This window comes from Staurois parvus, unplaced genomic scaffold, assembly GCF_062004578.1.
Source record: "Staurois parvus isolate SC_StPar_1 unplaced genomic scaffold, SC_StPar_1.0 ptg000068l, whole genome shotgun sequence".
In the NCBI taxonomy this organism is placed as follows: domain Eukaryota; kingdom Metazoa; phylum Chordata; class Amphibia; order Anura; family Ranidae; genus Staurois; species Staurois parvus.
The window spans coordinates 728,807-740,594 of NW_028317864.1; the positions used below are offsets into that span (position 1 = coordinate 728,807).

General features: G+C 38.8%; 1 protein-coding gene across 1 annotated transcript in view; it reads left to right on the forward strand.

Moving 5' to 3' along the window:
• The window catches only part of CFAP157 (cilia and flagella associated protein 157), a 43,885-nt gene extending 32,357 nt beyond the window's left edge, over window positions 1–11,528 (forward strand). Inside the window, exons 8-9 of the mRNA XM_089668995.1 lie at window positions 11,033–11,204; window positions 11,396–11,528. Of these exons, the coding sequence (XP_089525121.1) occupies window positions 11,033–11,204; window positions 11,396–11,491 (268 nt within the window). The 3' untranslated portion in view covers window positions 11,492–11,528. The remainder of the gene's footprint in view (window positions 1–11,032; window positions 11,205–11,395) is intronic.
• The last annotated feature ends 260 nt before the right edge of the window (window positions 11,529–11,788 follow it).

Consider the following 11,788-nt stretch of genomic DNA (forward strand, 5'->3'; position numbering starts at 1 on the left):
GTATGACAACACAAGAAGGGGAGACTATAACACCCCCAGAGGTAGGAATTATCAGCAATCAACTAGGGATGCATACCATTCACCAAGAAGAAACCAAGGGAGAGAATATTATCACAGTGGAGAAAGAAATCATCAACAGACATATAGAAATGAATACTACTCCCCAGTAGCCACCAGGAATAGATATGAATCATTGAGGAACTACAATGAGGACAATTACACCCCATGTAAGCCTTATTTTTTAGAGGTGACCAAACCCCCACGATCACATCAACAAGAACAAAGGAAAGAAGAGGGGTATTATCATCAAACACACCACAGGGTACAAAATGGAGGAAAGAGGGGGAGAGAACAAAATCCACAAAGAAGGACCACACCAGAAAGAAGAGAGGATGTAGAGGAGGAAAGAGGCAACAAAAAAAGAGAGTATTAGGAGAAGGGATATTTAACCTGAGTGGAATTACCCTTTAAAAAAGAACTACGGGTTCTAGATAGGGGTTTAAAATATGCCCCAACCAAAAACTTCAATAAATGTGAAACATTCATCAATATTCAAAAGTATATTCAAAATATTAATATAAAAAAGCATACGTTGAAGAATCCCCAGATGCAGACAAATAGAATAGCACAAACAGATAAGATAATCCATAGAGGGCTAAGGAATAGATCCACATTTAACCCCCAAATTGGAAATAATAAATATGTGGATGTCTTCAAACGGATGTTACTATAAGATCTAAACAAGTTAAACATTGAGAATTACAACAACCCAGACAATATAAGGAGGGGAATCAAAGAAATCGAAAAAAGAAATGAGGTGGTGATATGTCCAGCAGATAAAAATGAGGGGGTATAGTGGTTCTATCGAAAGAGAAATATAAAGCAGAGATGGAAAGGATGGTGAAAGATGAAAACACGTACTCCCTCCTACCACGCAACCCGACATTAGGCAACAGAAAAGAGTTGACAGAAATAATCAAAAAAGGGCAGGAAAAGGGCTTTCTAAATGTAAAAGAAGAAAAATACTTGGTATCAACAGCATACAGAATACCTATTATATACTCCATCCCGAAGATACACAAAGATAGGAAGAACCCTCCAGGGAGACCGATAGTCAATGGTATTGGCTCGGCCACTGAAAGATTGGAGCAGTATGTACACGTTTTTCTGCAACCGGAAATGCAGACTACCAAGGCCTTTTTGAAAGATACGAAGCATGTTCTAGTTTTTGGAGGAAATCAAGGATGTAGAAGATTTAATATTTGCTACAGCAGACGTGAGATCACTGTATACGATTATCTACCACAGGAAAGCAATGGAAACGGTTAAATGGGCCCTTGATAAAAATTAAAAAAATGGAGGATAAACAAAAGAAGTATATAAGATGCTTATGCTTCTGTTTGGAACATGCATACTTCTGATATGACAGTAAATACTACAAACAAGAAACGGGAGTATAATTGGGATCTACATTTGCTCCAAGTGTTGCAAATTTGTTCATGTCAAAATGGGAGGAAGAGGTAGTATTTAATCACAAACTGCAAGAGCTCATCTTATACCGCAGATTTATTGACAATTTTCTAGTTATATGGAAGGGTAATGACAGCTCCCTAAATAATTTCATAGTGAAAATTTAACAACTATAAAAATATCGTGCTAACGTGGGAAGTTAGTAATGAATCCATACACTTCCTAGATTTAGTAATATCAATGGCGCATAATACGATCATTACCCACACATACTTTAAACCAACCGACAGAAACAATTACATTACGATGGATAGCTGTCACCATATCACTTGGTTGATGAACATCATGAGACTTAGAAGGAACTGCACCAAGAAAGAAGAATATACGGGGGAAGCAACAAAACTTGGAGAAATGTTCATCAGAAAAGGATACGACAGAATGTACTGTATATTGAAAATCAGAAACAGCAGGTTGATAATCGTCACAGAAAAGACCTCATTAACAACATAGAAAAGAACAGAGACGAAGATTATACAGGAGCGATTGTATTGCATTATAATAAACAGTACAAACAAGTGGAAAAGATCATACATAAACATTGGGACATTTTAACAGCAGACAAATTGTTAACGAACACTTTACCAAAATATCCAAAGTTTATCTACATGAAGGCTCCCAATCAGAGAAGCAGACTGGTTAAAAGCATCATAGATCCTCCTAAAATTAATAAGACCTCCTTTTTTTAATGAAAAAGGTTTTTTCGCATGTGGTCGATGTTTTGGGTGTAAAAATACCAGAATATCCAGGAGAAATACATTCATATCACACTCAACGGGAACACAATACGAGATAGTGGAGTGTATCACCTGTAGAACGGAAGGAGTTGTCTATTGTATCCAATGTCAATGTGGATTACAATATGTAGGTCATACAAAACGCACGATGGCCAAGAGAATACAGGAACATGTTAGTAGCATTAAAAAAGGATGTAGTAAACATAACCTGTCTAAGCATTTTTCAACTCACCATAATAGTAACCCTGTTGGATTACAATTCTGGGGGACTGAAAGATACAAACCCCATTAGAGGGGCAACAATAAAATTAGAACTTTAAGCCAAAAGGAATCTAAATGGATCTTCCAATTACAAACAATGGTACCGCAAGGGTTAAATGTGGACTTCAATCTTAATTGCTTTATAGAAGACTTTTAATAGCCCAGAGATAATAGGAACACAAACCCATATAGTGTATTGATATAGTAGGGCTTTTACAGTATCTTAAGGGCATTCTGCACACCAAAATATCAGGTTAGGCATATATGATCTCTATAGTTTATATATGATGACATCACTATGAAGTATTTACGTACATATAGAAGTAAGGATCTATAAAATATGGATGTATGTGTCATATGATTCAGATACAGTTGCAAGAAAAAGTATGTGAACCCCTTGGGATTACGTGAAGTTTTGCATGAATTGGGCATAAAATGTGCTCTGAACGTCATCTAAGTCACAACAATAGAAGAACACAGTCTGCTGAACATAATACTACACAAACATTAGATGTTGCCATGGTTTAATTGCACATAACATGTAAACATTCACAGTGCAGGGAGGAAAAAGTATGTGAACCTTTGGACTTAATAACTGGTTGACCCTCCTTTGGCAGCAATAACCTCAACCAAACGTTTCCTGTAGTTGCAGATCAGACCTGCACAACAATCTGGAGTAATTTTGGACCACTCCTCTTCACAAAACTGTTTCAGTGTAGCAATATTCTTGGGATGTCTGGTGTGAATCGCTCTCTTAAGGTCATGCCACAGCATTTCAATTTGGTTGAGGTCAGGACTCTGACTGGGCCACTCCAGAAGGCGTATTCTGTGCTGTTGCAGCCATTGTTTTGTTGAATTACTTGTATGCTTTGGGTCATTGTCCTGTTGCATCACCCATCCTCTGCGGAGCTTCAGTTGGCGGACAGATGGTCGTACGTTTTCCTGCAAAATGCCTTGATAAACTTTGGAATTCATTTTCCCATCAATGACAACAATCCGTCCAGGCCCTGAGGCAGCAAAGCAGCCCCAAACCATGATGCTCCCTCCGCCATGTTTCACAGTGGGGATGAGGTTTTGATGTTGGTGTGTTGTGCCTTTTTTTCTCCACACATAGTGTTGTGTGTTCTTCCCAAACAACTCAATCTTGGTTTCATCTGTCCACAGTACATTTTGCCAGTAGTGCTGTGGAACATCCAGGTGCTCTTTTGCAAACTTCAAACGTGCTGCAATATTCTTTTTGGACAGCAATGGCTTCCTCGAAGGTGTCCTCCCATGTACTCCATTCTTGTTTAATGTTTTCCTTATTGTAGATGTGTCAACAAAAATGTTAGCATGTGCCAGACATTTCTGTAGGTCTTTAGCTGACACTCTGGGATTCCTCTTTACTTCATGCAGCATTCTGCGCTGTGCTCTTGCAGTCATTTTTACAGGACGACCGCGCCTAGGGAGAGTAGCAACAGTGCTATACTTTCTCCATTTGTAGAGAGTCTGTCTTACCATGGACACATGAACATCAAGGCTTTTGGAGATACTTTTGTAACCCTTTCCAGCTTCATGCAAGTCAACAATTCTTGATGGTAGGTCTTCTGAGAGCTCTTTTCTGCGAGGCATGGTTCACATCAGACAGTGCTTCTTGAAACCAGTAAACCCAAAACAGGTGTGTGTTTTTTAAGGGCAGGACAGCTGTCAGCAACACATCCAATATCATCACACTGATTGGAGTCAAGGTTGGCTCACTCCTGGCTCCAATTAGCTCTGGGAGAGGTCATTAAGCTAGGGCTTCACATACTTTTTCCTCCCTGCACTGTGAATGTTTACATGTTATGTACAATTAAACCATGGCAACATCTAATGTTTGTGTAGTATTATGTTCAGCAGACTGTGTTCTTCTATTGGTGTGACTTAGATGACGTTCAGAGCACATTTTATGCCCAATTCATGCAAAACTCCACGTAATCCCAAGGGGTTCACATACTTTTTCTTGCAACTGTATATCCCTCCATTAGGGTTCCATGTAATATTGTTTACGGTGGTGTACAGAGTTATTGTTGATTTTACTTAATATGGTCATATAGTGTGGCCCACAACCCTCACCACATATATTAGTATTCTAGCATTGGGGTGCGTTAGGCACGATAGGGTGATATATAACCTTATATATTCACCTATTCGGCTCATAATATGCAGCTTATAAGGTTTTCGCTCACAACTCATAATATACACATACAAGGAATTTTATTCTGATTGATAGTTTGTAGTATTTATTATTTTATTATATTCTCCCTATGTGATTTTATGGATATATTTATTATTGGTACCATACATGCATGGGAGTGCAGAAGAGAAATATATACACTCCCACTTTAATTTTTTAATCATTTTTTATTGATTTATTATTTACACGGCATCAGATATAGTGAACAGTGGATACACGGTTGATATATACATATACGGAATCAGTAAAAGTGTACATCAGGTACACGTATATTATTATATATGCATAAGTCACTTATAGAGGCATATTGAGTATCCATAACATGTAGAGATTCAGGTCTTACATTATTAGTACTTTTATGTTTTCAATACATCCCCCTGCCCTACACCTATGTAATAGAGACCAATTGTATCACCCTGCCATATTAAGTTATTCATGTCCTCATTGTTTCATGTATATTTTTATATATATTTCCACGGTGGAATTTACATGTAATATCCATATTTCCTTAAGGAGAGCACACAGAGTGTTCTAATGTATGTCAGACCTCTCTGTGCTCGTCCCTGTCCGTGCACTTGTCATGTCGGTTGTCATAGCAATCTCCCCTGGCAGAGTGAAACCGATGCATTAGTGCTATGTAGAAGTCAACAAGAAAATGGCACCCGAGACCACATGATGGTCTCTAACAAAATGGCACCGACACAGATGTACTATATTGCAATTAGCAAACAGATATAAATGGAAGGCTTGACATCCAATCGGCTACTCTTGATGAAGTCACATGATATGACGTAACTTGTAGGGTGCACCGATGACGTCAGGCCGTAAACCAGAAGTGCACTTGCCGCCATTTTTCAGGATTTCGGCACACTTCTTACAGCAAACACTCTATAGTGACTTTTTAACCCTGTAGTGTCCCAGGAGGACACATTTTAATGTGAGTTTTACTAAATTGTTTTAAATAAATGCTATTTTGAGTGGCAATATTACACTATATGGAGCATTTTGTTCACATGGATGTGAAGCGATCTGGAGATGTTTAAAAGTGCTGGCTAACGGTGGTGAAGATCTATGTACCAGTACACCCTCCCGGGTTAAAGGGGTAAACGTAGTTTGACCTGTCATTACGGTCAAACCTGGAGGTGAGCGCAATTGCGTGTTGGAAGCGGATGAGCACTAAGGGAAGCGTGTATACAGTAGTGTGTTACACTGGTCTATTTGAATTACAGCGGATTTAAAGGGACGGTTCACCAGTTTTTGAGACTATATTCCGATGACACTTATAGTTGGTGTATGTGAATGACGATTTATGGGATATACAGTATACCACACAAGTTCACGTGCTGATATTCAATATTTAAAGGGACAGTTCACTATTAAGGACAATTATTCTTTATTTGTGTGCACAATTCATGTAGAGCATTGGTTATGTGCAGTTTATGGAGTCCTATATGTATGCATTGATTAGACGTCTGATATAGCACACATTGATTTTCACAAGCATTGTCGTTTGTTTTTGCACATATTTATTGTTTAGCACTATAATATGTATATATATTGTTGCGCTGCATTTTTCTATTTGTTTGTTTATGTTGTACATGTGGGATCACATTATATGCTAGCCGCACAAGTTTTTTAGGAGGTCCATAGTGCTGAGGGTTTTCTATACACAATATTGTCACAAGCCCTATTATTTCATAAAGAAACTTCTTTAAAGACATTTATTTATGAACTAATAGGATAATTACATTATTATTTGTATTATTTAATATATTTGGACAGTGCTGCACTAATTTTGGATTGTTTGGACTGTGCACACATTATATGGGAATGTGTTAGAGTGCTGGCAGCTGTTTACTAAAGGGTATCCAAAGCAGCTCACAAGACACAAAAACTTGGTAATTCTTTTACAGTCCAACTGCTCTTTAAATGAACCCTGTATGCCTAATGGAGCCTTCCTGAGACCGTTTTGTTAGTGGTCTTATCAGGTTTTGGCTGAGGGATTCTTTACAGTCTCAGGAAGGCTGCATTAGGCATACAGGGTTCATTTAAAAGTGGCTGGACTGTAGAAGAATTACCAAGTTTTTATGCAACTTGTGAGCGGCTTTAGATACTCTCACATATAATGTGTGCAAAGTCCAAACAATCCAAAATTAGTGCAGCGCTGTTCAAATATATCAAATAAACCAAATAATATTGTCACAAGTCCTATTAGTTCATAAAGAAACGTCTTTAAAGACATTTCTTTATGAACTAGTACAATAATGACATTATAATTTGTATTATTTAATATATTTGGACAGTGGTGCACTAATTTTTGGATTGTTTGGACTATGCACACAATATATGGGAGTGTGTTAGGGTTCATGTTCAGTGCAGCTGATTAACTCATGTTTAGGAGCTGTTCAATGTTTTTTTCAGCAGCCCCTGAAATCACCCTAATGTTTTCCTATGTGTCCATGTACACATCTTCGTTTGCAGCCCTTTACAGGCATTTGAGTTTATAGTCGTTTTTTTGAACGCAGAAAACTTGCGTTCAGCAGTCGATTTTATCAGCGTCTCAAATGCAAAACGCATGTAAACGCGTCAAATTGCGTTTATAAGGGTTTACGTTTGAAATTTTTTTTTAACTCTTCCAGTTCCCGATGCTGTCCAGAGCCTTTTTTCATCAGGAAAAATGCATGCAAAGCGTTTTCAAGGTACTCAAATGGTCAAAACACTAAACACAGGATGTTCCTACCAAGCTTTTCACACATGGTAATGACCAATTCACACCTCAGACCTCTCCCACCCTTGGAAACAAAACATATGTTAATGCCCATTCACACCTCAAATTCCTCATGAAGACCCCCTGCCAGGTGGCCTTAATGACTTACTCCACCAGACACCTTTCCCACCCTTGGAAACAAAAGAAATGTTAATGAGCAACTCACACCTAAGCTAATCTCAACACATACTGCTGGCTCTGCTTCTACTCTCTGTATTTCTCTGAAATAGTTAATAATTTACCACTTTCAGTGCATTCTGGGCATGTGGGAGGTTCTCCTGTGCTTATCTTTAAAAAACGCTTCTAAACGCAAACGCGCATAAGCACGTAATGCAAACGCAGCTAAACAGACATTTTTTAACCTACGTTTTCCAGCAGTCAGTTGCCGTCGTTCAGAAGTGTCCCGTGTACATGGGGCCTTAAAGTGCTGGCAGCTGTTTACTAAAGGGTATCCCAAGCAGCTCACAAGACACAAAAACTTTTAATTCTTTTACAGTCCAGGCACTCTTAAATGAACCCTGTATACCTATTACAGCCTTCCTGAGACTGTAAAGAATCCCTCAGCCAAAACCTGATAAGGTTATAGAATACGTGTGCAAGAGCACTATACACACAGCGGGTAAAATAAGTATTGAACACATCACCCTTTTTCTAGGTAAATATATTTCTAAAGGTGCTATTGACATGAAATTTCACCATGTTGTCGGTAACAACACATGCAATCCATACATACAAAGAAACCAAAACAAATATATTCAGAAATTAAGTTATGTGTAATAAAATGGAATGTAACAGGGAAAAAGTATTGAACACGCTAACTGAAATTTATTTAATAATTAGTACTAAATCCTTGGTTGGTAAGGACAGTTTCAAGATGCCTCCAGTATGGAGAAGCTAGTCGCATGCATTGCTCAGGTGTAATTTTGGCCCATTCTTCCACACGGTCTTCAAATCTTGAAAGTTCTGTGGGCCTCTTCTATGAACTCTGATCTTTAGTTCTTTCCAAAAATCTTCTATTGGATTCAAGTCAGGTGATTGGCTGGGCCATTGTAGCAGCTTTATTTTCTTGCTTTCTTTGAAACCAGTTGAGCATTTCCTTTACTTTTTGTGTCTGGAACCATTGTCTTGCTGAAATGTCCACCCTTGTTTCATCTTCATCGTCCTGATAGATGGCAGCAGATTGTTATCAAGAATGTCTTTGTACCTTTTTCTATTCATCCCTCCCTCAATGATATGACATTAGCCAGTATCGTATGCTGAAAAACAGTCCCACACCATGATGTTCCCACCTCCATGCTTCACTGTTGGTATGGTGTTTTTGGGGTGATGTGCAGTGCCATTTGACTTCCAAACATGATGTGTATTATGTTATCCAAAGAGTTAAATTTTGGTCTCATCTGACCAGACTATATTATCCCAGTGCTTGTCTAAATGTTGTGCAGCAAACTTTAAACGAGCTTCAACGTGCTTTTTCTTCAGCAATGGAGTCTTACGAGGTGAGAGTGCATACAGGCCATGGCGGTTGAGTGCATTACTTCTTGTTTTTTTAAACAACTGGACCTGCTAATTTCAGATCTTTCTGAAGCTCTCCACAAGTGGTGATTGGCTCTTGAACAACTCTTCTAATAATTATTTTCACTCCTGTCAGAAATCTTGTGAGGAACACCTGGTCGTGGTTGGTTTATAGAGAAATGATGTTCTTCACACATCAGGATTATGGCCCCAACAGTGCTCACTGGAACATTCAGAAGTTCAGAAATCCTTCTGTGACCAACGCCATCAGTATGATTGCGAATTAAGGTTGCGAAGGTCTTGAGAGAGCTCTTTGCTTTTACCCATCATGAGATGTTTCTTGTGTGATACCTTGGTAATGAGACACCTTTTTTATAGGCCATCAGTTGAGACTGAACCAGCTGATAATTTTCACTGACAAAGGGCAGGATTGCTTTCTAATTACTGATAAATTTCAGCTGGTGTCTTGGTTTTCCATGCCTTTTTGCACCTCCCTTTCTTCATGTGTTCAATAATTTTTCCCTGTGTTATTCCATTTTATTTCACATAACTTCATTTCTGAACTTATTTGTTTTGGTTTCTTTGTATGAGTGTATTGCATGACTTGTTAGCTACATGTGGTGAAAATTTCATGTCAATAGCACCTTTAGAAATACGCTTACTGAGAAAAATGGTGATGTGTTCAATGCTTATTTTATCCGCTGTATGTCATAGTATAAAATATCCTGGTAATTAATATTGCTACTATAACACCATTTTTTTTACTGACTACTAGACTTCTTTCAGAAATTGCTTGCTGTGTTGGTGGAATGGGTAGAAAGGTTTAGAATTTAGTTCCTGAACTATCATATGCTGAAAAGAGTTACTATGGATAGATTATCTAGCTGGAACTTTCAGTCTAGGTCAGTGGTCTCCAAACTGCGGCCCAAAGGCCGGATGTGGCCCTTTAATAGCCTTTATCTGGCCCTTGGGGCACTATTCCTAACACTGACACCAAAAGTGGGGGATAATTCGCCCAAATGACAGCACCAATGGGACACTATTCTTCCCGCTAATATCAATGATGGAGCCCTATTCCATCTACTAACATCAATGATGGGCCAATATTCCTTCCAGTGATAGTAATGATGGGGCACTACTCCTCCTCCTAGTGACCACAGGCACTATGCAACTGAACACCCCACCTGAGACCTTGTTTACTCTTACTGATGTTGACCCTGAGACTTTTTCTTTCCCCGCTGGCCACAATCCGGCCCCCCTAAAGTCTGAAGGACAGTAAACTAGCTCTTTGCTTGGGAAATTTGGAGATCCCTGGTCTAGGTTCACACCTATGCAGGTTGCGTTTGCGGCATTTGTGCATAGCGTTTTTGATGGGTTTTGAGGTTTTTTTTTCTAAGCAGATGCAAAACACGGCAAAAACGCAATCCATGCTTTTCTGCAGCGTTTGCATTGAAGTCTATAGAACCAGAAACACATGTTTTTGCGTTCAAAAAAGTCTCTGACCCTTTCCAAAAAACGCATCGGTTGAAAATGCAGAGATGTGAATCTGTCCCATAGCAAATCATGTTAAATGGACTGTAGTGCGTTTCTGCAAAATGCGGCAAAAAATGCATAGGTGTGAACCTATTGTACGGTTGAAAGCGAATTCCGTGCACTCCCTTTCCTGATAACTTATATCCACAGCACTGGGCCCTAGTAGTGTACTGCCTATGCTAGCAGCCTATCCTTGATTTAGGCATACTTTATGTTAAGATCATATTTTGTGTATTGTCAGTTCACAGCGTACACTGCCAGGGGGAAACATTTTGCTATGGGGTGTCATGGGCTGAAGGTCTGCTTCTGATACTGACGTTTCTGCAGAAAGAAGTCTTGCACAGCCAGGAAAAGCCTTTCCTGGGAATTTATTGAAAAAATGTGCTGTATTTTTTTTTTTTGGGATCCTAGGTGAAGATTGTATTTATTTCATACACTTTGTAGGAACATTGATTATAAACACATGGCGGTTTCTTCTAGGCAGCTTGTGTCACCCACTTTGAAAGGCCCCGGCGTCATTGCCCATTACCGGATAGGAGATCTGGGACTGGTGCCGAGACAAGACACCTCTGGTGCTGTGCTCAGAAAAATTGGAATGCTTTCTAGAACCACAAGACTTGGGCCTATACAAGCAAACCCAGGCATAGCAAAGGTAGGACCCAATATATGATCTTCATATTCGTTGTCTACATCCATGTGTATAATCATAAAGAAATAGTCATGGAATATCTTGTACCCCAAAAAGCTCTGATCACCAGGATGAAAATACAAGTCATTATTTTAACCTGTCATTTAGTGACAATCATGAAAAAGATGCCATAAATGTATTTGTTCTTCTTTTAGGACCTGCTATCAATGAACCAAGAGGCCAATCTACCCAAACAAAGTGCATTACCAGCAATCCCTTCCACAACTGGCAGCAAGCCAATTCTGATATGATTTTGATAGATATACAATAAAGCTCATAAGGAATTAACGATAAGTGGAGGATTTGTTTGACAACAGATATTATCATATGGCAGGTTACCAAGGGATAAACAGACTAGAAATGGGGTTATATATGGGAAATGACTATCTACCTCACCATACAGTGGATATAAAAAGTCTACACACCCCTGTTAAAATGTCAGGTTTCTGTGATGTAAAAAAAAAATGAGACAAAGATAAATAATTTCAGTACTTTTTCCACCTTTTAATGTGACCTAAAAACTGTACAACTCATAATATGGTTGCATA